The 27,090-nt window shown below is 41.0% G+C and overlaps 1 protein-coding gene and 1 long non-coding RNA gene across 2 annotated transcripts; one reads left to right on the top strand and one right to left on the bottom strand.

Moving 5' to 3' along the window:
* Positions 1-1,890: 1,890 nt before the first annotated feature.
* LOC125017175 (insulin-like growth factor-binding protein 2-B) lies at positions 1,891-25,801 on the bottom strand. The gene is made up of 4 exons (XM_047600039.1): positions 25,381-25,801; positions 12,259-12,407; positions 7,687-7,827; positions 1,891-3,604 (listed from the first exon to the last, which is right to left on the bottom strand). The coding sequence occupies exons 1-4, from the start codon at positions 25,739-25,741 to the stop codon at positions 3,446-3,448; spliced, it is 810 nt and encodes a 269-aa protein (XP_047455995.1). The 5' UTR covers positions 25,742-25,801; the 3' UTR covers positions 1,891-3,445.
* LOC125017176 lies at positions 20,263-25,509 on the top strand. Its single transcript, XR_007113820.1, has 4 exons — positions 20,263-20,421; positions 23,314-23,427; positions 24,727-24,819; positions 25,366-25,509. It is a non-coding gene; the product is annotated as an uncharacterized LOC125017176 (long non-coding RNA).
* Positions 25,802-27,090: the final 1,289 nt, after the last annotated feature.

The following is a 27,090-nucleotide window of genomic DNA, read 5'->3' on the forward strand; positions in this document are numbered from 1 at the left end:
TCCTTTGTGCCTGATCTATTAAACCCAAAACAAAAGACACTTGTTTTGATTTGTTTTCAAGAAAAGGCCTCAGACTAGCATTAAATGTGGCGAAACAACCCAAGGGCGCCTGAGATCCATGTGCGGAGCCAAGCTGTCAAATATTTATAGTGAACTCGCTGCCAAAGAACCAGGCACGTACAAAACAAAGCACAAAAAAATGTCACAAAATGTGTACAGAGCTGTAAAGCTGAAATTTAAAGAGTGTTAATAATTTTGTGCGCAGCCAGATTAAATGGTGTCTTGGACTAGTGCTCAGCGAACTGGCACAGCAGCACACGGATAAGGTGACGAGGCCAAAGCCCAGGAATGGTCTCATGTGATGCACTGTTGGACAGAACTACAAAGAAATCTCTCTTTACACCCAAAGCTTGACTTTTGCCAGTGTTTGCAACCTGATCTTTATGTGAAACATGTTCACGCTGCTTCACATTTAAAACTGCTCTGAAAAAAATAGCCCAGACATCACACTCAGGGCAGGAAGCATCCAACACTTTCAACAATAATCATGAAATGAAATGAAAGTCAGACTCTTTTCCTGGATCCGATGGAGAAATGACCCAAAATAATTAAATAATAATAATAACACAACAACTGAACTGAAACTTGAATAAACATCCAGTTTATGTTAATGTTAGCGCTACTAAAGCTGATGCAGCACCTAGTGTTGGAGGTATTTCATGCTGAACATGTTTCATGGCACCAAGGACCCAAACTGATGACAGATTAACTACAGACCCCCTCCCTACTCTATGTGTTCTGTATTAAACTTGGCCTCGTGCTGTTTCTAAATGTACATTATTATTATATTTTGCATTTAATATTATGCTATTCAAATAATACACAGGTTCAAATAATCATTATTTAAAAATTTCAAATGTGCAACAGTAGAGGGGCCGTGCAACTGCCGTAAAACTTAACTACACCAGCCATAAACATATGAATCTGTATATACATATTTATATATATATATATATACAGATAAAGAAAATGAACCAAACTGATCCATTTCGGCCTCAGTAGCTGCACTGTTAGCTTCTGTTCTGCTAATACGACAGTGTGCCTCTGGGACTGAATAGATTCTCAGTCAGTTGTGGGGAACCTGACAGACTTAGCATGTAACATGCAGCCTTGTGATTGGCTCAGCAGTGAGAGGGGCGGGGCCTACTGTGTACAGGAAGCTTGGATTGACAGGTCTAGTGATGAATGAGCGATGACTGAAAGATAACGTCTCCCTTTACTAAAATATGTTGGATTCGTGTTAATGTGAATTTAAAGACATTTAAATTTGTGGTGGAAAATGAGAAGAAAATGTCTAATCAACCAAAGACTTTGCGACCCCCCCGTGGTACCTCTGCAGACCCCCTAGTTGACCTATGCACCAGAAGACACCTTTGTGCCAGACGTAGTCTGTGTGAATATTAGTTGAAAATGTAGAATATTATGCAAACTTAATAATCATCCGACATCTTCTGAACATGTTTTTAAACGATTTCACAATCACGTAGCGTTGCAAATTAGGAAACACAGATTACATTTCTGACAATTAAAAACATTCCATGTGGTCCATCAGTGACGAAGATTATTCATAGACACCTTTACCCACTTAATGTCACATTTGTTAGTGTCAGTTCCCCATCCTAATTAATCCTCATGTCAACACTTCATTAATATCCCCACCACCACATGGCCTTACGCACACACACACGCACACACACACACACACACACTGATGGTGATGCTGTTATTATCGTGCAGTTTTTCTCCACTGACATTTATTTGGAGTTGAGAACTGCTGACGAGCATCAACACATCTGATGAGCACGGATTCATGTAAATACTCACATTGTGTCAGATTTCCACTTTTATTTCCATTAAAATCAACTATGACGACATCAAATGGCAACACAAGCAGCAAACAACTTATTTTTCATGAACACAGTGTTGTTTGTTGATTGTGCACATGATGTTGCTTCTGCTTTTATTATGTAGAAAGTATGGTTTTATTTATCGGTGTTACTGTCAATAGATAAATATAAAGTCAAGTCCAGATGACTGTTTGTGACACATCAGCCTCCTAAAACAAATACAAACAATAAAACTCAGGGCCAGATCTACTAAGATCCCAAATTGTACATACTAATTTTGCGTGCAGGCTGGAACTGCCCACACTGCAAACATCAGTATGGAAATGAGAGTTTTTCCCTGTTGGTGTTGAGACAAAATGACATTTGGTATCATTACCTCAAATGTGTCAGATGAATCAAGAGTCTTTATTGTCACTATGAGAACATAACAACATTTTGCAGAGATTTTGGCCTGTGGTTAGTCCATCACTGATGCAAATAGTTTATTGATCTGTTTTATTCACTGAATAAAAAAAGAATGTGTTTCATGGGGTAACGTTTAGTTGCACAATGAAGATGCGTAAATTTCTTCTCTATAATAGACACAGTTTCTATGAGCAAAATTGCTCTCAGGTTTGATTAATCGATGAATATATTTGCCTTTTCTCCTCCTGGCAGACGCACAATTTCATGTAAATGCCCCACATTGCATATTCATTGAGGTTTTGCACCTTTTAAAGCGTGGGCTCTTAGTAACTTTTAGTAGATCTGGCCCTGAGTTTGGAAGAATTTTGAAGGCAGATAAAGATTTTATATTAACGTTACTCTAATCGTTATATTTCATCAGAAACTACAAGTACTACCAATCATCTCTACAGTACATGTTTTCATGTTGGCTAACGGATTTAGCCTCTAGCTCACAGACATCACTGAAAAACCCACACATTTTTCTCACAAGTTGATTGAAAGAAAATTAAATTGAACTTTCAGGTTTTTTGGAATATGCACCCACAGTATGACACTATTTCTTTCTGCAGCCACACGGAAAACAATCACTACAGATCCGTCTATACAGAAAAAGTAACAGACAGTAAAGTTACAATGAAAACATCCTAGTTTCAGGCAGGTCCTATAAAACCCGACACATCTCATTCCTTCCTCCACTGAAGCAGCGGTTGACACATGTTCACTTATTACAGTGAGAGTAGGAACTTTATTTTGCGTCAGACCCACATAAACCGAGCTGTTGCCATAACATAGATAGTTCAGTTTCACGTAGATATACAAAAAGCTCTTTCCTTTTTTTTTTTTTTTTTTAAGAAAATGAAACTATATCTGAGACCCCATTAAAAAAAAAAAAGTTCTCATGCCAGGGAAGTCTGAAAGATTTGGACTAAAGCTCATTGTTTATGGTTAAATCACGGGAATCATTGGCATAGAAGAGTATAACAGACACTTTTTAGCTTAGTTTTAAACGACGATGCAGAGGCAGGTTAACCTTATTATTAAACTGTGATTGTGGTAGAAAGCTGAACCCTGCTGTGTCGCTGCAGACACGGCTACTGTGCTGCTGCCTCTGTGGGCATCGTCCTGTGCTCCTCCTGAAACTGGTTACAGTTGGGATCCCCTCTGACTTTAGGCGTCGCTGGTATCTGGACCCCGGTTAAGGGGTCAACACACCAGCACTCACCCCGCTGGCCGTGGGTGGACATGTTGCACTGGAAGGAGAGAAAGAAAAACACAATTGGAAAACACTTGGAGAAAAGAAAAGGGGGGGTGGGGGTTTGGGGAAGATGAACAGTGGGAAGCATTAATGAAACATGGCGTATGGTGGCTTATGATGTGCGTGTGTGAGGATCTTCTGGTGGTGGTGGTGGTGGTGTGTCTGTGAGGGGGGGGGCTAAGGTTCGGGTGGGACAACATTCACCCAATAACAGCCTGTCCTCAGGTCATGCCCCCTACACACAACCCCACATCCACACATGTCATCACACACACACACATGCACAGAGGAGGCATGCCAGTAGAGCCCCCCCCTCCCTGTCGGCAGAGCCCCCCTCCACTCAGAAATGAGGTCGTAATTGCAGGGGACACAGTTTATGCTGCACATGCGGGGCAGCTGAGTAGAGGATGGTGGTGGTGGTGGTGGTGGTGGTGGTGGGGGGGGGAAGAAAAGACTTTCCATTTTCTTCCTTCGATGAGAAAGAACAAAAAAAGTGACAGTTACAGTAATTACCGCGCGACAAGGAGGGACAACTCAAAGAGGGAGCCAAGTGTTGAGGAGGTACAGTGTTCCTTCCTGGGAACCGGGGACTCTAGTCCGAAACAATGCTGTTGTTTGTGACCAGTGACGAAAATTGGCTGAGTGGTTAAGAGCCCTGCTTTAGGAAACGGTGGCGCCTATTCAAATCTTCTTTTCTGCTCTACTATCCTCGTAAGGAAACGCTGGATATGTGACCTTGTTTGTCCTCCTCTGTCTGATTTCTATGGACGAGCAGAATTTGAGCCCCCGCGGACGGAAGCACAGTTTGTTTCTGGGCTTAACAAAAGTCTTCCCATGAAGTACGCCAAACTGTTTTATTGCCTTATAACCTCGAGCTCAGAAGCTTGTTGCCTCATTCATGATGACAACATCTCCCCGCGCATTTGTGTGTGTTTAGAAGCAGAGGATTAAGGAAGAGGAGGGAGGAGGGTTTGCGTGAGCCTGTAAAATAAAGCGGGGGGGGGGGGGGGGTGTGTGGAGAGTGGTGGCAGGTCGCAAGGGTGAGGGGGAGGTTAAACCAAGACTGCTTTCAAAAACACAAATAGTGATTGTTTATTTTTATCAATTTAGAAAATGCAAAGTGAGCAAAGTCCCGTCAGTATCTGGTGTTACTACCCTTTACCTTCAAACCAGCCTCAGTCTTTATAACTACAGGGCTTTAGGATCGGAAATGTAGGGGTCGGTCAAGGAAACTTAGTCCAGCAGACGAAAAACACATCAAACTTAATTCCCTTTTAAATCTGAAGACATCCAGCAGAGACATCAGATCAGGAAAAGTGGGAAAAGTTTGGACACAAGTGGTCTTCATGGAAGAGTTGGAGTCAAAAATCCATCCCTCTGACATGGAAACAAGACCAAGAGACTCAACTATGAACCAGAACATAGGAACTGGGCTCAGAAACATCTGGACTGATGAGGCAACATGTGGAATATTTGGTTTGTTCACCAAAGAGCTGGAGAGAGATACAATAATGAGTGTCTGCAGGCAACAGTGAAGCATGGAGGAGGCTCCTGGAGAGTCTGGTCAGGATTAATGGTCCTCAATGCTGAGAGATACAGGCAGATACTGATCCATCATCAACACCATCAGGGAGGAGGAGAACTGGCCCCACATTTACTCTGCAGCAGGACAAAGAGCCCAAACATCTAGACAAGGTAATTTAGAACTATCTTCAGAGGAAAGAAGAACAAGAAGTCCTGGAAGTGATGGCATGAACCCCACAGAGCCCTGATCTCAACATCATGGAGTGTTTCTGGGATTACAGGCAGAGGGGGGCGCTAGCGAGCAATAGAAGGGTTGGACGCACCTCCAGATAGCTCGTCAAAGTCTGTTTAAAACTGAACAAAAACACATAATTACTGAACGTTACCCACTTCTTGAAGAACACAAACGCAGCAGTAAGCATGGGAGCACATATTCTGCTCAGTTTTCGCAATGGGTAAACCAAAAGATAAGAAGAATGAGTCACCTGAGACAGGCACAGAAGCCTTGAGGAAACCAGACTCGGAGGCTCCAGAAACTGACGGCGTTAGTGTGGATGAACCCTCTAATAAGCCGGTACTCACGGCCATCAGTGCCTTAAGCACTCAGGTGAACCGGATCAAAGCAGAGGTTTGTGCCTCCATAGAAAACTGCATCACAGAAGGTTCTACTTCCATCAGGAGCGAGATGAAAATGTCCAGAAGTCTGTTTCGGAGCTGAGAGGGAAATCAGCCGTGGACGAGGTCACTCTGAAAGAGCTAGAACAAAGCACCTCAATCCACTCTGACATAATTTCAAAACAGCAACGAAAGTTAAAAACCTGGATGAAAAATGTAAAGACCTTGAGGTGCGGTCAAGGAGGAATAATATTAGGATTCTAGGAAGACATGAAGAGACAGAAGGATCTGAGGAAGCCTGCATCCAGAGAAGATCTGCGGTTAGTTCTCACCGAGTTCCTTCAAGAACTGTGTCCAAGTAGAAGAACTGATGCTGTCTGGAAGGCAAAGGGGGGTCACACCAAGATTTCTCTTCTGTTCATTCACTGCATCTTGTTAACTGATAAAAAATAAACTATTAACACTTCCATTTGTGTTTACAGCCTGGTTAATAGTGTGTTAGTGAGTCAGGCTATGAAAGCAAAGGACCAAGAGAAAACTAAACCAAATAATAAGTTTGTCTCTGTGGTAAAACCAGAGAAAAAGGTCAAGAAATGAAAAAAGACAAAGGTGAAAAGCGAAGGAGGAGAAATGAGTTGCTCCAATCTGAAATGCATTAAATGTGTAGGCCCGAAGATACTGATCATCACAGAGCTTTTTGAATCATCAAAGTCAGTCTTCACTACTCGCCACAACTACCGGCAGAGTTTAAAACCCGATGACATCTGCAACCACTTGAGTCCGTTGTGTTATCGTTCGCTGTGAAACAGTAGGTCAGCAGTTAGCCCCTCAGAGCCTCAGATCAGCTGCTGCACTTCACTCCATGTGCTGAAGCTTTTAATCACGGCCTGAACCTGATGAGTGCGTCACTGCAGGTGACTGATGGGGGTGTGGCCGCCGCTGGGACATCTGTGAAAGTTTTCAGCCGCTCCGTGCTGCGTGATTCCGTGTTAATCTTATTTTACAAACATGACAAATGAGTTTACAGTAGATGTTATATGAACTATACATCATCCGAATAGTGGAATTTGAATAAATGAGTGTAATGAGAGAGATATTTTTCCAGTGCCACAGAACTCAGTGTCAGGTGCCAAATTCAGTCAAACAACACTCTATTACTGAAATACTGTTGTTAGTTTTAGATGTGAGTCATTTTATAAACACTTTCCTATCCATACTGTATTTGGCATCAATGGAAACTTTGGAAAATACACTTCTGTGGGATTGATTAATGCTTGTTTTGACTCATTTTAATGTGTATTTTATTTCGCCCTGCTTCCAAAAGTGATTGGGCCCGCTCTCCCGTTGGGTCCATCTGGTGGTTCATCATTCTTTCTTCTTTGGTTTTGTCTCTGCTTTCCATTTTGAGGATCTTTTTCGAGAGTAATTAAGTATTTATTTGTAGTAGACACACGTTGAGTACTGTCACACCTATATAAATATAATAACTACCTTGTATATACACCTCCGTTTTTTTTCCTGTGCTGTAAATGGTGGCCAGCTATGGGAACTGCAGCAGTGAAGATGGGACCACACACCTCCAGAGCTTTCATTAAAGGTTCATTGTGCAGGATTTAGTAGCAGCGGGGATGAATATTGCAAACCTACCAAATAAAGCTTGGTTCAAATGGACCTCACATGGATCTTTAGGATCTTTAGTAGGTGCATACTTTGCTTTCATGTCAGAGTGGCACTTTCCTGAGCTCACTGAGTGGATTAATTATTGACCAGTGTTGATGTTGTAATATGCTGTTAACTGCTTTAAATCATAAAACTTCAAACATGAAACTATCAGGGTGCGTCATGGATGGGGCCCTCTAGAAATTCACCAAACCACAATGCTGTCCACCCTCATGTGCGATGGTGTGATGGGAGGCCAGCGCTCTGCCCGTGACTCACCTGCTTGAGGTTGTAGAATCCGTGTCTGTCACAGTTTGGGAATTTGAGCCCGTACAGATTCTCCAGCGGACCTCTGTTGTCCTCGGAGGTCATTTTGGAGATCTCCTCTAAAACCTGGTCCAGCTCCTGTTGACAGGCACTCTAAAAGGATATCAAGACAGTGACAGTTACTATGGTGCATGGGGCAAGAAGGAGAGTTAAGTTTGAGTTAAGTTGATGGACGTGTCCTCTTCACTGCGGTTTGATTTAGTTTAAGGTTCTCCATCCTACATTACTCAAGCTAGCAAAAATCTTTGTGAATGCTAACCCTGGTTGTCTGAGATGTAATCATAACCCTGCTTCAGTATGTTTTGGATGTGCCCCTCCCTTAACAGTTATTGGGAAGACATATTTATTGTACTATCACATATTTATTTTACACTGCTATATTTTGTATACCACAACCCAACTGTAAACTAAATAAACTGCAAGCAAACGCAGTAGTATCTTATTTTATTATTTACAGTCGGTGAAGAAGTACTTTCATTGCCACCATTGGAGAAGGTTAGATACAGAATGGATGAAAATATTGGGAATTTCCCTGTAACTAAGTTTTTGTTTTGTTTTTTAAAGTTGGTGAATGTGGTCTGTCCAAGAAAAAAATGGTGAAATAAAATACTTCTGTGTAAAACTGCATCAAACATACATGTATTTATAGCTTACATTTTTTACGAGGTGCAGTTAGGTACGCAACAAGTTGTGTCCAGTGTGACTGATGTGAGTCTGGTGAAGCGGAACGTAAGTGGCTGGATTGGTTAACTCGACTGGTAGCCACACACACACACACACACACACACACACACACACACACACACACACACACACACACAAACCTGTGCAAACATGTGTTCCTGCATAAAAACCACACACACCATTCCTGTTGACATTATCACTCGTGGAACGCACACTTACAATGTACAGCACTGTAATGCACACACAGACTGTATCAGTCTGCCAGTGGGATCAAAGAGACCTGGTCTTATGATTAGTTGGCAGAGGATGAGAGGGAAGGGCAGGAGGAGGAGGAGAAGGAGGAGGAGGAGGAGGAGGAGGAGGAGGAGGAGCAGTCTCCCACCAACGTTATCAGACATCTGAACATATGGATGAAAAGTTCTCTTTCTCTGGTCTCTCCTGTGCTCATAGACTTCTCTTTCTCTCTCATAATAAAGACACACTTAGACTCACACTTTGCCTCTTTGCTCCAACATTTTCACAGTTTCTTTCATTTTATTTAACTCACATTATGCAGATTATGCACCATTAAAGTATTGGAAACACAATTTTCAGCTACTAAGGAAGAGAAAAAACTGTATTCAATAACCTGCAGTTTTCTTTATAGGATTAGGAACCATATTTAGTTACTTCATCACATTTTAAATTGTGTCCCTGTTCCTCTCAGTCAGTGCATTTACATGTAGAGTTTAATGGAGCTATGCTAAAAAATTCAACTTTCTGACTACAGTTCTTGTCCTAGTTTACATGCAGTGGAGAAAATCAAATAACTGACGGGAACATGTCCTCCTCCCCCACACTAGGTGGCGATATGTGTCTTTTCAGAGGGTTAATACCATTTTAATATGGCCGCTGTCTGTCGTTCATGCAGCAGACCAACATTTCAAACAACAGTTACATTTTTCATAATCTCGTACGTAATGTGTGCACTATTTCTGGTGCAGATAGATGGCGCTATCCCTCAGATGGTTCTTCTACCGGCTCTGTTTACCTGCTTCTTCTTCTGTGACCAGCTTTCTTTGATGCTTTTGTTCCGGGGTCACACGCCAGCGTGTTACTTGCTGGAGAAAACTGAATTCCAATCGCATTATTATTTAAATGGAGTAACGTGTTTACATGCACTTAAGTTCTCCAGTTATAGTCGGATTAAGGCAATAATTCTTCCTCACGTGCATGTAAATGCACTGAGGGAGGTTTGGAAGCATGTGGTTTTTATTGAGCCAATCAGAGAAGGTCAAGGAAACATTCTCAGGTCTAATGTGGTCTACAAGGTCCACCTCTGCATTGACACTGGACACTTTATTAGGGGAACAAGTGTCCTAATGTTGTCTAACGTGATAATGTTGTGTCTGAATCAGCTGTTCTAATGCTCTAAATACATGTTCACATTAGTTTAAGGACCAGGAACCAGATATGATAATTTAATTAATCTTATTTTTTTCTTGAAAATTAAAAATTTAGAAAAATGTCACAAAAGTAAAAAAAAAAAAAGTATTTCAATGGGTGGACTATAAAGGGTTAATTACTTACTGATTAGCATATCTTGACTGCATTGTAAATACTGGATAGGGCCTGCATAATTTTCATAACATACTCAGTTCCTCCTTGTGTGGATTCCTTGAGATTTTGCTCAATGTTTACATGTCTCCAGGTGATTTGTTAGCTGAACATTCCTTCTGCCACCGTATCTCAACCGATTCTTCTGGATTCAGATACAGTGACTGGGGAGGCCGCTGAAGTCGTGTCCGTGAAAACCTGTTGGCTGTTTGCTTTGTGACATGTAGCTCTGACCTGTTCTGGCCTTAGAGGCAAAAACATCTACACATCTACTTTTTAGTGATACTCAAGGTGCTTTACAATGTGTTTACTCACTCCTTCACACTTTGACACACGCTGATGGTTTTAGAGTTACAAGATCTACACACTGACATTTACATCATGAAAACAGTGGTTTTGAACTTACAATTCATTATTTTTTTTCTGGTTTGATGCTCAAAACAGGGTCTGTGATCCTATGCCTTAGTTATCATTATTATTTAGCACTGTATCCTACTTCCAATATTAATGACAGTAGTAGTAGCAAAAACAGCGTCTCCACATAAACTAATGATCTACACATTCTGCACATTGTTATGTTGATTGGAGGATTACACGACTGTATATAGTATACACACCACGTTTACATACTGTGCCTGTATTTGCATACAGTTCTGTGACCTCATATGACCACCCACAACGAAGTGCATCCATGCTTGACAGCAGCCGTCCGACGTCCCTCCCAACGCTCAGCGGAACAACTCCTGTTACTGCGTTTCTCTCGCAAGCGAGTGAGTTAAGTGAGGGAGAAAATGAGCAAATGCATATCATTGTTTGCCTTGTTGGGACATATGTGGGCCTCCGCATGCGTAGGCCCCTGGGCCCAAGCTCATTTGCATGAAACTGAATATCTGTGCTTGAGCCCCACGGAGGATTTTCCAGGAACTGTTTGTTGTTTATGGATCTGCGTCTGGAACTGTGAAACGATAAGCGAGCGCTGAAGAATAGAGGGGGGCAGGTTTGTGGTCTATAGATGGCCTTAAACTGCCAGCACGCGTCCCACTGTGGAATGCAAAGCAGTTTGTTTTCACAATAAGGATGCATTTACATTAGTAAAGGGTTTTTATGCAATAGATAAATAAAAAAAAGCACATGTAGTATTGTACTGAATGTCACAGCTGTGCCTAAGTTGACATACAGTTTGGAAAAAGAACGTTTTGCCTCATGGAGAGGGGCGGGGTAAACCAATTGATAATGTATTCAGGGACATTTTTGTGTCTAGGGCAGAGGTCAGGGTTAGGCTTGGGGATTGTTTCACTCTGGGTGGCTTAAATTCATGCATATGTTTGCCCTACATAGGATTACCATCAGGTGACGTGATGGGAGTTACAGGGAAGGACAGAAACATGGTGGTAGCAAAGCAATAAAAAACTGGTGAAACAATCCTTTAAAAGACAATGACAGAATGTGGGCAGCGTCGTTGGAAAGTTGGACTTGGTTTTGGGCATCTTTTTCGGCTGAAATAACTTGGTGTTGGTGCCCTGTTATGTTTCCAGCAGATCTAACTCAAAGTTTTGTACTAACTGATGTTATGTTGCATGGAAACACACGTATCCTCTTAGATAATCTCAGTTGGCGCCCATGCAGCTAAGTTGGAATCTAAGTTGGAGAATGATTTCAAACAGGTCGACAAAATATCGCTCATTCCACAGAGATGTACTTTCTCTGAACGCCAGTGTTGGTCCATTAATATAAGTGGATTTGTGTGTGTCTTTAAGTGCAGTGTGTGTGTGTGTGTGTGTGTGTTGGTGCGAGTGCATCTGTTTGTCTGAGTGATAGAGTGCCCAGAGGAGGGCACTACATACCAGGCATTGTTGCTCACACGCCACATTATTGACCTCCTTTCACTGCTGGATATTGATGGACAGATTGACCATTTCACTGAATTCATGACTTATACAACTACTGTAAGACAGCACAAAATATGTCAGATGAGTAATGCTTGGAGAAACAAGAAGCAAACAGGACCTTAGATCATATTGCACAAGAACTCAGTTTTGGAAGAACTGTTTGTTTTAACCAGTGTCTGCAAATAAAGGCTGCAGACGAGGCTACAACATAGTGTTACAGCAGCTTTGCATGTAATCACAACTGTATCAAACCGTCTCAGACGAGAAACTAGAAACAAGTCGTGCAAACTTCGAGGAAATGAAGTCCTGAATTGTTAATTACAGCTTTATAATGGATGAAAACTTTGGCACTGACCTGAGTCATTTTCTGGGTTTGAGGGTCTTCCAGCTGATTTGTCCTCATCTTGGATTTGCTCTTAATCATGTGCTGAATCCTGGCAGATTCCTGCCACCTCCAACCATCATGGGGTCTCTTGGTGAGTGGATTTTCAGTCCCATGCACCTCTGCAGTGAATAAACAAAGAAAACAACGAGACGTGCAGTTAATCTGTAGCATGTGTCCAGCAATATTCCCAGAGAAGACGGCTGTAAACTAATCTAGTCTTCCTGGTTTTAACATTCAATACTTGGTAGGTTCCTAGAAATGTTTCTTCTGACTCAGTTGCTTTGAGCATGAAAGGAATCTCTGTCCTGCTTTGGGGTATGTAGTTAAAAGGACAGATGTTGCACACACACACACACATTCTCTGCCTATCTCACATTCACCTACTTTTATCTATTCTTTAATGACGAGGTTATTATCAGCAAACATCTTATCTAATAACAGGCTCTTTCACAAGTCGTAAGTCTTAATCCTGGAATTAGAAGACAAAGCCGTCCTGCGTCCTCAAGGCATCCTGTGTCCCTCATACGTGCCTCATTTTACTAATTCTAAGCTGGACGGTCGGGTGTTGCGTTGGCTGTAATTACTATGGCGACAGTGTGGACAGACCGCGCTAAGAGCTTCTCTGTGAAAAGCGCCACAGCCCATTTAGGTTTATAACACCGGGTTTATGGCACATCTCTCGTGAGCAGTGGGGTCACTGTGAGAGTGTTTCCTGCTGCCGGTTGTATCAAAGCATGTTCATCATTCGGCGGAAACGAGAGAGTCCACAACACAAACAGCTAGAAGACAACTCGGAACAGACACAACCAATGACTGTAGTGAAGCACATGTATGCTGGTCCTCCAATGGTTTTAATGTAAAACACAAATTCGTGGAGAGTTTAAAACTGCACTGGCTTTAAAAAAAAAAGGGTTGAAGCTGTAACAGGAGACAAAAGTGAATTCAAGAGTTAAACCTGACTGCAATTCATCGGAGGTGAGTACAGACTCGTGAGGTTGCACACCTGATGGAGGCTTTTCGTGCTGACTAAGGATTCTTTTGGACACCTCACCTCCTGCCAGAGGCTATGTGAGTGTGTGTTTGTGTGAGACTGTGTGTGTCTGTAATTAGCGAGAAAGCAGAACACTGAGGCAGTAAATCACGCCTGAGAGGAAAAAGCCCCCTCAACGTTCAGAGCTATTTACACATGCAATGGCACTGTCTGAATATTTCTGTGCATGTGCCCATGTTTGTGCACACTCAGCTGGATGGGGAAACCGCATATCACAATGGAACTTTGTCTCACAGGTCACACTGAGCCTTAAAACGTTTTGCTTAAATGAGTTCCCTTTTTTAATTTCAGCTATATCTCACATCTTGAAGGCATCTAGATTTTGTGAAGGACCATGCACTCTCCAAATGCCAAACCCATCTCCAAATGACTCGTGGGGATGCACATGTTGGATGACATCATTTTAAAACTGGATTCATATCCAGCAATAACATCTAACCAGTACTGTCCCAACTACAGGAGAGACGATTCTCTGAGGCTGCAGTTGTCACTTCAGTTTAAATATGGATCAGTTTAAACAGACATGACTGAAAGAATCGGAACAACAACACGTGAAGTTAAAGACTCATTTGGCATTTAGAAAATGGCTTTCTGTGTTGATTTGTATCAGAAAACCACCACAAAGAAAAGCTGGAAAACTGGAGGAAAAAGTCCTCTTCAAGCAGTCTTCAGTACCACCTCCAAGCAGCCTGATGTTCCTGTGCAGCACACACCTCAGCTCACGTCTATGAAGAGCTCCCCACTAAGTCTATGTGCTGTGGAACTGCTTTCCCACATCTGGCTGAGGGTGGTTTAAATCTGTCCACTGTCAGGGACCTCTTTTACAAAGAGGCGCCACCCTTCCCAACAGGGACAAAGGATGCAGTTCATTCATAGAGTCAAGCTGCTATTTTAGTCTGGGTGTCACATGTGAGGCTATAAAAATAATGGGCGTGTAAAAATAAGTTAGGTTCTAAAATTTCTTTTGTTGTATTGTGCTAAAATAATGTCTTACACCGTAAGTATACTTAGCGGTACAAAGGTATCAATCATTTTGGCTTGTTCAGGTTTTAGGTTTATTATGTCATGTCGCTTATGGAGATACACTATATGTACAGTATGTGTCAAAAATCTTTTGAGGACCCATCAACTTTTTAATGAGAGTGGCTAACATTACTATCCCCAGAGCCCAAAGTTAAGCCATGTGAAGACTATAAAAAGCCTTGCCATTTTGCGACAATAGCCACGCCAAAGCGTTCTCATTCCCAGGGTGTCAAATGCTGTCATTTTATCAAAGCTGCTGATGTCTCAGAGACAGGCGCCAGGTGTCCTTTGTTGTTGGTGCCGTCTGTGACACACCAGGTTTGCAACTTACTCAGATGTTAACCCACCTGTGGCAAAACTGAATTTTTTGAGTGTTTGTGTGTATTTCCACTTTGAAAGAACAGCGAAGTCCTTAGATGGAGGGTGGTGGAGGTATTAACCAATGCTATGGCCTGTGTGCGGGCATTTTCTTTACCACTCGCATATTTTTGAACTCGCATATTCACTTCCCATGACTTTGGTTATATATATCTCATCTTATCACAAAGTTTATGTGAACCTTCCCAGAAATGTTACTACACACCGTGGTGACACAAAGCACAAGAGCTGTGATTGGCCCACTTGGTCGTAGCATGTTTCTGCTTTAGTATTACTGGCTGGTTCTCCATCTCTGCAATTTTCAAACTGACTGTTTTGGATCAGTAAAGGTGGAACACATTGAGGAAAAGTTGTTCAGAGATAGAAACATTTGTACAACCTGATTATGGGTAAATTTTGGTGAAAGTTTCAGTCGCCATTGCTGAAAGTGAAGCAAGAAGTGGAAACAAAAATTTACCCGACTGAAAAAAGTCACAGTGCCACCTAGTGTTTAGGTGGAGTTGTTACAAAGCGAACCACATATTAAAAGAGTCTGTCCAACTAGAGAATGGAGTGTCTGATCTGTCCCTCTATGCTGATTGGTTCTGAGCTGGTCACGTGTTTCATGGGCGCCATGTTAGATAAATCTAACCAATATTCACCCATAGAGAAGTGGCAATAACAGAGAATAAAGTTGGATTAAAAGTTAAAATAACAGTGCTCAGCCTACGGCTCCAGCACAGGATCAGGAAAACACGGAGGAAACTCCACCGTTTCCCCAGTGAACAAAAACAGAGAAAGTTATGGAGCAGAAGATTAAAAGGAAGAACTGGACGTCAGCTGGTTTCTCTCTATTATGTGATGAGATAAATGTCAATGTCTCTATTTGATGTTTGTTAAGATTTTATATAGAAAAATAAAGTCACACTATCATTAATGTGAACCTTGATCTCAAAAACACCCAAACACCACTTTACACATGAATGAAGTTAGCCTAGCCTTATGCTAGCCTTATGCTAGCTAGTTATCTAGACTAAAGGCTCAGAAAAATAGCAGCTAGCGTCATATATACTGTGAAACCCATGTGTTCATGTAATTTCTGTAGGTGTAGATAGAAACATTTAACTGACATGTAACTTGACACTAATTGACACTAAGTTATTATGTCTAGCGTACTAATGTTAAAAAGACAATACTAAATAACAGTTTAATTTTCACTATTTCTGAGTATTTATAATTTTTCTGAGTAATTTGAACCTTTTAACGGTGATGGATGAACACGGAGGCTGAGGAGAAGGTAAACACAGCTCCATGACTGATGAGGTGATTGGGCTACAAAGCATTTTACAGTTCATTTAAGATATTTAAAGGAAGTAGACGCTGGGATATTTAAGTGAGGGCCTTTTACATATTGACAGACATTGGCAATAACATTTATAGGCCCGTTAATGTTGAAAATAAGACATTTATTTCAACATAACACATTCTTCCTATAGAGTTACACTGTAGAATCTAACCTCTGATGTAGCAAACATGGCGCCATGATTTGAGTTGACCAGACTCAAGGTTACGTACGTAGGCTACGTACATAGGTTACGGCGTCTACACCAGTACTAACAGTATTAACATGGCCTCAGTTCACAATGGCAGTGGACAGTGTAGCCACAAATAAGATCTTAAGGTTCAACAAATCAAGTTATAGTCAGTGCTGTGTGTCAGTTGTGGCTAAATATCATCACATCCTACAGGAGATTACACAACCTTTGAATTATGTTCAAGTTATGATATTCAGTGGAAGTGAAACACTGAAATAATCCCTGACATGGGAAAATTTTGCTAAGCATTTTTAATTCCTGTCCGCTGTCAGAAACGTGCAAAAACATTTTAAAACTATATTGGGAAAACTAATATGGTTTTCATTTTGCCTCAGAAGTGATTAACTGCGTGCTGTTTGTGCATCAAAAGCACATGAAGCGGGAAGGTTTTCTAGTTTTGTCTAAGGTCATGTTTTCAATAGACACTTATACGATCTCATGACAGCATTTTCCTAGGAGAGGAAAAAAAAATGTGTCTTTAGCCAACAGCTGTCATCTAAGCGCTGTGTTGTTGATTCTGTCTTCAGTGCCATAGAAACTACCTGTCTCGAGCTGTTCTGAATGTTGGCGTTGGGTTTTGCCTTTGAGCAATGCTTTCACAGTTCTCTCATTGCACAAAATGAGTAATGTCTTTTCAAGGTTGCTTAGTATTAACATATTTGCCCTGTTATCATATACAGTGGAGCAGTTCTCAAATACTCGACCGGCTACGACGGCCAAGAAAGTGGCCTTGCGGTACTTTAAACCATTGTCAGTGTAAATGGTTTCTCCTAAGGCCCGACCACTTCAAACACTTTACAGCTGGCAAATGTTTAAAAAGCAACAGAATAATGAAGATCCTTCAGACCTTTTACGGTTAGCAGCTCTTTCAACTCTTGATGCTGCTTCGCTTCTTTGTGTGTCTACTTAACCAATTGAGCTGCCTTTGTAGTTGTTAAAGGGAGACGTTTGGAGCTTCTACAGTGTCTGTCAGACTTAAAAGGCAAAAAAAAAAGCATTAAAGCGTTACATTGGTACAGAAATGTCTGTTTATCACATTAATATCAGTGCAAACTGACCAACACTGTATTATAGTGCAGAAAACCAGCATCCACAGAGACATATTAATCGAAATTACCACGTACTTGTCATTGACATCCACTAATAATATGTGCATCATTCATGCCACAGTTTCTCATTTTGTGCAATTTTTTGTGTAATCTCTAAATTTAGCCATGGGCGGTGTACCACCTCACAATATGGTCTTTGCATGTAAAGGTGTAATCTGCTCTACTCAACTGGTAGAGACCAAAACAGAGCTGGGAGGAAAGTTCATTTTGGACTCGGAAAAACAACTCCACCAAATGCAAATGTTGCTGCCTGCTAGCAAACCATCTGCTAATACTTTCACATGAACCTTCATTTAATTCATAGTATATTATTTGGTTGAAGTTATACTTCTTCAAGATAGTTGGGATGGAAGAATGCTGTTGTGTATTTTAAAGTTTGTGGTTAGGATTTATATGCGGTTTAGACTTCTGACGTAGAAGCTACGGCTACAGCAGAACCTAGCGCAGCAGCTGATGTTCACCTCAACAGAAATGTAGCTAACTGTGAGATAAAAAAGGAAAACCCCACTCTTGCAATAAGGATCTTGGAGTCGGCGTCTCTTTACTCCAGCAGTGCACAGAATCTCACACAACAGAAGGTTATGGGAGAGGAGTTTCCTGAACTGAACAATGAAACAGTATTTATACACAATGGTGGGTTATCTTCGTCATGCTACGTAGCAACAAGTAAGCTATCTCTTCTCTGGGAGGAGGAAGTAAATGACACCAAATCCTCAGGCCTCCTGCACCATCCTTGAACCAGTAGGTTCTCTACAGAAATAAGACGCTTATTCATGCATGAATACAACCTGTTTACTAAACCTAATATTTTTCTATCAGTGACACAAACCACAAGAGCTGTGATTGGTCCGCTTGGTAGTAGCGCGTTTCCGTTTTAGTACATCAGGCTAATTCTCCATCTCCCCAATTTTTTGGATTGGTTGTTTTGGATCAATAAAGATGGAACACATGGAGGGAAGGTTAACAGAGGAGGTTTTACAACTGCTACTTATTCATACGTGAATAAAATCGAGGCCACATAGAACTTGAAAGTCATAATGTGGTGAGAAGCAAGAATTAAACTGTAAACGAGAGCTCCAGAAAAAATATCTGTCCATGGTAAGAAAACATGGCACCATCTACTGGCGCTGCTACTCCTGTATATAAGCAACACATTGTGCATAAAGGTGCATTTCCTAATATCAACTGCTACAAAACTGATTGCATTTTCTTAAAAAACTAATAATCAATGTAAAATTTAGTTCAACGTACTGCAAGAATGTCCTTACTTGTACGTACTTACATAAGAATGTCAACTTAAAGTACTCAAAGTAAATACTCCCGGCTTGTTGTTATAGTAACCTGACTGAATACTGCTGTCATTATGATATGCAAGAAATATCATCCCAATGTGAACTGATAGGAGATTAGAAGCAGGAGGAGGCCGGGCCATTCCCCCCTCAGGGGGAGTTTTCTCAGAACAGCAGGCAGACACATGCAACTCCCACCCAAAGTGATCTCTCATAGCTTCACCTTATCACACGTGCTGTGTGTGCAGCACACATCGACATGGAATAATTAAAGAGCTGACAGTGTGAGTGAAGGAGATAGAGCGTGTCTCGGCACAGGATCACCTCCAGGGCAACAAGGGCAGTCTTAGCCCACTGACAACACAAAAGAAAAAGAAAAAGACAGAGAAATGTACAAGGAAAGTGCAATAAAAGAACCGGTCGAGGCAGTGGTTTCCTAACAGCTAGAGAAGATAATTTAACGGTCTATGAACCTGACAATCAACTGATTCTCTGCTGCCTACTGCTATGTTAAATGGCAGTGTTGCAGCTATTTACAATATCTGTGCATGGCCACTAACATGTGGTTCAACTGAGAAACAATGGTTAGTTTATGGTTGCAGTTCAGGAAAGGTTTGTGGTTATAGGTAACAGAGGGTTCAGCTTTAATTGTAGGTCTGAGATAGGACGAATGCTCTCATCTCCTGCATAAAACTCTGACTTTAAGTGCTACATAAATGTCTTTTCCTCCTGAATATTGAAATCAGATTTAGATTTTGTGTAGAATAGCTCAGTATGTCCTAGATATATTTGTTGCAGTTCAGTAAATGCTCCTCGTAACGAGACGAACAAATCTGGATGACAATAGTTTTGAATCATGCATTTTGCACATTAGAACATAGACCGCCATCTATACAGTGTATCCATTTAATTATTTAAATCTGACATTTTCTCATGTTTTTCTCCTAAGGCATTTTAACTTCTCCATTACTGGAAAATGTATGACAGGACACCATTCAGCTGAATTACTTTCAAAGCTTTAATGTCCTTGTGTCACGTCTGTGGAAGATGTTGGGTTTTTCATCACTATTACACTGTAATGTCTTTATCATGAAGTCCATTGTCCATCATACAGTCTGCTACAAGTGCAGCTGTACCATGCCCAATGTACATAAAGGGAAAAGGAAGTGTTAGCTGCAACTGATGTTGACAACTGTTTCTATTTCAAATATATTTATTTTCCACCTTATATTATAAAATAATCAAAATAGCATAGAAACTTACAGAAATTTACACAAACTTAACATTAACACCAGAAATGTAACAAGGAAGTACTTCGCTACTGTACTTAAGAACTAAAATGTTGTATCTGTACTCTACTAGAATATTAGGTTTTTCTCCTACCTCCAGTTTTACTTCACTGCATATTTTCTATGAGTTTTATACTTTTACTCTGATACATTTTTAATGTGCTGCATCGTTACTCGTTACCGCTGACCTTTCACAAAACCCCGCCCCCAAACCTGTCCATGTCCAATCAAACATCACTGCCACCGTTACTATGTAAACAGTGTTCGTCAGGCTGCCTCCATCAAGCTAAATGGTGAAGAAGTGTGGTTCCCCTAATAGTTCGGCTGGAGGAGTCGTGTTCTTCTCAACAGGAGCCTTAACTGGACCAAACAGTGTGGAAGGACCCAGAAAATAAACAAGCTACATGCGTCTGCTCCAAGGTAAGACTAGAATGGGCTAAAGCTACAGTGATAGTTAGCTAGCTAACGGCGAGCTAGCAAGACGCTCTCATATGCAAAGCTGTATATCAAACTTATGGTTAGTATTGGAGAACATTTGTAACACTAGCGCCTAACTAACACTAACTAACTTAGTGTTAGCTAGCTAGCTAGCGCGTTCGTGTTAGCTAGCTAGCTAGCGCGTTCACGTTAGCTAGCTAGCATTAGCTGTAGCGTTGGGTCTCAATGCTGGGAGACTCTCTCTAACGTATTGTGAGCATCGTTTAGTCTTAACATTTGAAATAATATAAACAATGATATTCAAACTTCTGACAACTTTCTTTAATATCTACATAACATAATACTTGTACTTTTACTTCCAGTACTTGAGTAGTAAATGTTAAAATAAACTACTTGCCTAGTGATGTGACCATTCACACTAGCTACATGATATTGATATAATTATAGGAGACACCTTATTCTTTCATTTTAAATCTTTACTTAACTACCCAAAGTCAAACTTAGGTTAAAAAGGTTAAAAAACAAGTGTGGCACCTATTGTTTCCAGTGGGATTGAATGTACAAAAAATGTTGAATACTTTGGTGCTTCTACTTAACCTCTTCTTGACTGGGCCTATTTTTCTGCCTCCTGTGAACATATAATAATAAATGGATTAAATTGCCGTAACTCTATGGGCTGTATGAATTATTTCGGTCACTTGTGACACAAACACCAGTGAGATTGCTACAAAAATCAGAAAAAAGATATATGTTACTGTGTCAGAGAAAGTTAATCTGGAACAAAGTAGATAATATAAATTTCTGTTCTCGCCTAAAAACCCTCCACGTTATTTAGAGTAAAAACCACGTCTGATATGTGGAATCAAATCCTTCCTAGTTCATTTCAAACTGACGCAGAGTCATAGGAGAAGCCATTAGCAGCGTTTTTTGGAGCTGGAATATAACTTTTAATCACAAAACAGTAAAGGTAAGACATACTTTATGATTTTGCAAATGTTATTTTCGTGAATCTTTGGCTTCTAGCTCTCTGAGTTTTTGTTGCACAGCGAAGAGACAGATATCGTTGTAATCAGCAGCATATCTTTTGTGTGGTTGTCACAAGTGGTGAGTTAGGTTAGTAGAAGCACTAAATGAGACGCTCCCATACAATTGCTTGTGGTTTTATTTGTGTTTCTTTCAGGTGGCAGTGCCTGATAGAGGCGTTTAGATGAGTTTCTCTTCGTTGTTTTGGTGTATTACATCCGTAGTGCATGCTATCATTTAGATCGTCTGTAGCACACGTATCTTACCTCAGCCCCCGTACGGGGGATTCGACGTGTGGTGCTTAATGAATAGATAGAATACTTGTACTTTTACTCAAGTCTTGGTCTCTAGTACTTTATACATGTCTGATAAACACTAGGGGTTGTTTCGAGTAGTTGACTTTACTGCTGCGTCATGATCACATGACAATAACAACATGGCCGCCTCCTAGAAAACAAGTGAGGGGTCCAGTGGGTCATTGCAGCAAACTAGCAGTAGTTCATCCAGTTCTGTTGGTGTTTATGGTGTCGTTGCAGTCTACGGCCGGTAGCCCATGTTCAGGCTTCAGTTACCTTGTGGAAAAGCCTCCGTTGCTTCCTTTGCGTGAGACGCTACAATATGTATTCAGGTCAAGAATCTAGATTTAATTGTTGCGAAGCATTATTTCCTGTTTTTATGTGTGACATCATCAACTAGTCGATGTCAACTCGACTTTCACCACATGTTAATCGACTCATTCAACCCCTAATAGACACCAATGTAACTACATAAAAGTGACTAAATATCATCAGAATTCTGAAAAAGTGCATATCTTGGCAGTTTACACACAAGGGTTGTTGTTTGAGTGAAATAACTAAAATATATCCCTGTTAATAAAACAAATAAAACATGGATCTGTGGACAAATACGCAAGGAAATGCAGCCAAAATAAAACGCTTCTAAAGAACCAAATGTTTGTGGAGACTCGTAGGAAAAGTACTACAAATGCCCAACTTTCTGGAGGTAGTGGACTTAAAATAATGTTGTGTAGTGTAAGTATTGGGTTACAGCTTTTCAAGTTTTCAAGTCTGCTGAACGCAGAGTACACATTGCTCAACAGGCCTTCCCTGCACAAATACAGTGTATGTTGAAATGTTGATGGCTACGGTAACGAAGTATCCGTATCACTGACAGACGCTCCACACCTGCCGTGGACTTCAGTTCCCCAAACAGTGAATTCATTTTCTTTTAATTCAAAGGAAGGGGATGTGCGGTTTCATCTGGCGTCAGAGGCTCTCATCCCAAGACGGAAACCTTTGTGGATCATGAAAACATTTCTATGTCAACTCCCAATGCAAAAAAAAAAAACCTTCAGGTGGAAACATTTAAGATGACGCTCCATTTCTAACATGCTGCTTTTTTTCCTGAACTTTAGCTCAAAGTGTAGAGGAACTTAGAAGATAAATGCATTTTGGAAAAGAAAGGAGAAAAAAGATATAAAGGCTATAAAGTGCACTCCTGCTAGACAAAGCTGCTGGAGTGGTTTATTTGAACTCTGGACTATTTGCTCAGGTTTCCCCTTTTACTGAAAACATGGCCGTGTGAACTCAGGATTACGCAAAATAACCACAACAGAACACCTAAAAACTCAAAGCCCGGTTCACTTTCAAGTGAGTTGCAGTGTGGTCATTTAGGAGCACGAATGTAACTTCAACTAACAGCAGGAAACAAACCCAAAATGTGCATTCTATGAGACAGATGTTGTTGTTACTTATGACGAAGTCAAGCTTAACACCACAAACTCAAATGATGCTCGTCTCCAGCTACAGCAGGGATCCCAGACGAGTCCATGACATTTAGCTAAATTTACAGGAACTGGAATCTCCCATCAAAAGTCAGCAATTATGAAATAAGAAGAAGATGGTGGAAAGAAGAAAATAATTTCTGCAGAAGAAAAACATCAGCCCTGCTCTGCATTGTTTCTCCGTAAGTCCAAAGTGTGTAAGTATATACAAAAATGTCTAGTTTGAGTTATGAGGTTGCACCTGTTGCCACGGAGATCTGCCCCAAAAAACAAACGGTGTCGGCCGTGGGCATCTTTCTTGTTAAACGAATGTAAACATTCCTGAACTGAATGTGTGTGCTGTCTGCTTAGCCTAGCTCAGAATAACACGCTGCCTGCATGAGAGCTTCAAGGGTTCGTGTGGTATGGGTTCATCAGTTGGACGCCGCTTGTTTGCGCTCACAGATGTTGAACTGCCACTGCACGGCAAAAAGCATTGCATATGTCAACGTTCATATTCAGTAATCGATAGTGACCCTTTGTCCCTAATAATTGTAATGCGGGAGACATTTCGACATCCTTGCAGGATTTCTGGGTAACCAAATGTGTTTGATGTAGACTGTGGTTTCTGACACATTAAATAAAAAAGAATCCTGCAGTGAAAATAAAAAGATGACTCAGTAGAAACATCTCGGAGAAACTTTTTTTGCCCAGGTATAATGATGGTTAAAGCTCGCTGGCTGCGTGAAGCTGGCACACAAGCAGAAACTGATGAATGTGTCTCCTGGTGTGTACTGAAAAGGTCTGTATTAAGTTACAGCTGGTAGGTACTTGGCAGAGGAACAGGCTTTAAAGCTACAAAACAAGTTTATGCAGACCCTCTACATAACATGCTCTGTCAGTTTGAAATTATGGCAACACTGTTATAGATAATACTACATTACAATCAATAAATTACAGCTAGTAAAAGGACGACAAGCACCAGACACAAGGAATGCTTTCTTGAATATGTTACTGTTCCTTCCACTCCCAAACAACGGGAAGTTATGACGGTTTGTTTTGACTTATTATTTGTCTTTCAGATAAATTCTAGTCTACATTCTAGTCTGACTGGTGTTTGAATCCATCCCTGTGCTCATCTCTTATTCATTGTCTTTTCCTCAACAAGACATAAAAAAAATATGAAATATGAAAAAACATGCTACCCAGACTGCCACGAGGTTTTGTGACTGGGACCATGTGAGGAGATATTTAGTAGACTGAGAGGCACGGTAACACTTAACACGGGGAAATGGAGGAACATGCACTGAAGTAGTGGTGATACTCTGATGTTAGCTGAGACAGGCTGCAGCCTTAGAGACCCTGTCCAGGATGAGCGATTATTGATAATGGACAGATCTAATATCACCTTACGATGCACAGAATAACCAAATACCACTTACTTACTAAAACTAAACTAAATGTTATCAGTCATATATAACCCTGACCACCCTCTCCACCAGATAATAGACAGACAACAGAGCTCCTTCTCCAAGAGACTCGGACAAACAACGCTACAGGAAATCTTTCCTGCCACAAGCCATTCGTAGGCCACTGTAAGTGACAGATAACACTCTGGACATTACTTTTTATTTTCTATTCCCATGTCTCAATTCATTTATTTATGGAAGAGCATTAGGGCCACCCATGAGAATTTCTTTTCCTTAAAGTGCATGATAAAAATAAATCTACCCCCTCTACTCTAGTTTTTTTTCTCATGACTGGCCTAATAATTTCCGTACTTACTTTTAGCCTTCTTGTAAACATTATGCATGTAGTATATTGTGTTTTTCTGTTATATAATATGTTTGGTGTTGAGTGCCTTTACTGCCACTGTGAAATTTTCTAGTTTGGGATGAATAAAGTATCTATCTATCTATCTATCTATCTATCTATCTTACAGACAGCATAATTATTATACATTTGGAGAATCATTTTGGCCTCTAACTCCTTCTGAGTTTCTAAGTTCTGCTGACTTCAAGTTGACCATGATTGCAGCAAGTAGTACACAAAGGTTGCATCAAAGCATTTTCAAACTGGAAGACTCCCTGTTAATACAAAAGAACATATTTGTGCAGCTATGGGGTTTCTCTTTTGTTCAGTTGTTTCCTTCTTACCATTTGTCGCCTGGTGGTCCACACCTACGCTGACGTCCACGTCCACTTTCTGAGCGCATCGCCCGAAGCCCTGGATGAGCTGCTGCAAAGGTAGTTCAGCGTCCACGCTGGGGTAACATCTCAGGCCGCTGGAGCACCTCGGGGTGTACACCCCGCAGAGCTCACCCTCCAGCCGGACGCACACCGGACAGCAGCCACAGCCGGGCTCCCTCACTATCTCTGTGCATTGTGCCGTTACTTTGGGACACGCCGCCAGGCGCTCAGCGGTGCAACTTGGGCATCTGAAAACCAAATCTCCAAGTAAAATTCCAGGTAAAGCAAAGCATCCCAACAGTAACGCGTACAAAAAATATGTCATCATTAAAAATTTTCCCTGGCTTGTTAGTGGCTTCTGAAGGGAAACTGATTCCTATAAGATAACAGCATGAACCTTCGTACCTCTGACAGTCACCTGTGTTTGGGTAAACACTCTGACAGGGTCCTACCTCCTATCGTATTACCAGTGGGCTGCTGAGCAGCAGAACTAACGATGGTTAGAATCTGCATTGGGAAATGTACTGTTACTGAGTCTGAAAAAGTCATAAAGGGTTGGAGATATACTTTTTACACATGCTCTTGATTTGACATGACATATTCTAAATACACTATAGACTTAACAGACAAACTCAAATATAACTGGCTGCAGCTGGGCCCTGTCCACACCCTCACTAAGCAAAAGTTAAACAAAAAATAAACCAAAGAAAGCCTGGCCTCGGGGAATATTAGAGCTGAGTGTCGGTGATGTGGCTCCTTCATTTCTTGTATATGGGTTAGAACGTGAGGGAGCCAAGTTGTGCTTCATTTTCTACTGAGCTGTGGTTGTAAACACAATGTGCTCCGTTGACGAATGAACCTGAAAACCTCAAATGATTCGAGTCTCTCTGTCCTTCAGCACCAAGTGAGTGCCTATTGATTTGTCCCATGTGAAGGTAGGACAGTTGTGTCATAGGCCTTGGTGTTCTTTGACTTTCATTTCACAACTGCCAAATAAACACTGACATCCATCGACATGGATAATGTGTCATAATCTCCTGTAAACCTGAAAATAATCTAGAAATCGATCCAGAAATGTTTAGAAACCCAATACATTCTGAGAGGCCGTATGGTATTTACAATGACTGCCCATGTTAACTCCTTTCTCTGTGCAAAATGTCACATTTCCTACCACTGCATCCTCCCACTGAAGCAGCATTCATATGAAACTCTGGAGAAATTCACTGAATCATCAAATGCTCCTTCAATTAATCAACATGCCAGAAGGTAAATTGTTATTTCACGCTAAGAGGGTATTTCTTAGCATCTAATCATGACGAGAAGGAAGCAGTGCATAGAGCCACACTGTGGAAACTGGAGCAGCGCCAAGAACGCTCATACCATCTGAAGGTCAACTCGTCCGCTTTTGTTCACTGAGAAACTGAAAACCGGCGTCATCCCTGATTTGAATAAAAGCAAAAAGTCAAGATTGATAAAAATGATGAGACTTAAAATGAAAGAAGGCTGTCTAATAGTCTCTCAAACGAGGAGGAGTAGTGTCTGTAAAAGCCTTCTGGCTAGAAAATACAAACATGTCACTGTGGATGACTGCAAAGCATCCAGTTTACTGATTAAATTAAGTAGGAGCTTTGTGGCAGTGACAGAAGAGAAAACGATACTGCAGTAAATCAAATCAAG

The sequence above is a fragment of the Mugil cephalus genome, chromosome 12 (assembly GCF_022458985.1).
Source record: "Mugil cephalus isolate CIBA_MC_2020 chromosome 12, CIBA_Mcephalus_1.1, whole genome shotgun sequence".
NCBI lineage: Eukaryota > Metazoa > Chordata > Actinopteri > Mugiliformes > Mugilidae > Mugil > Mugil cephalus.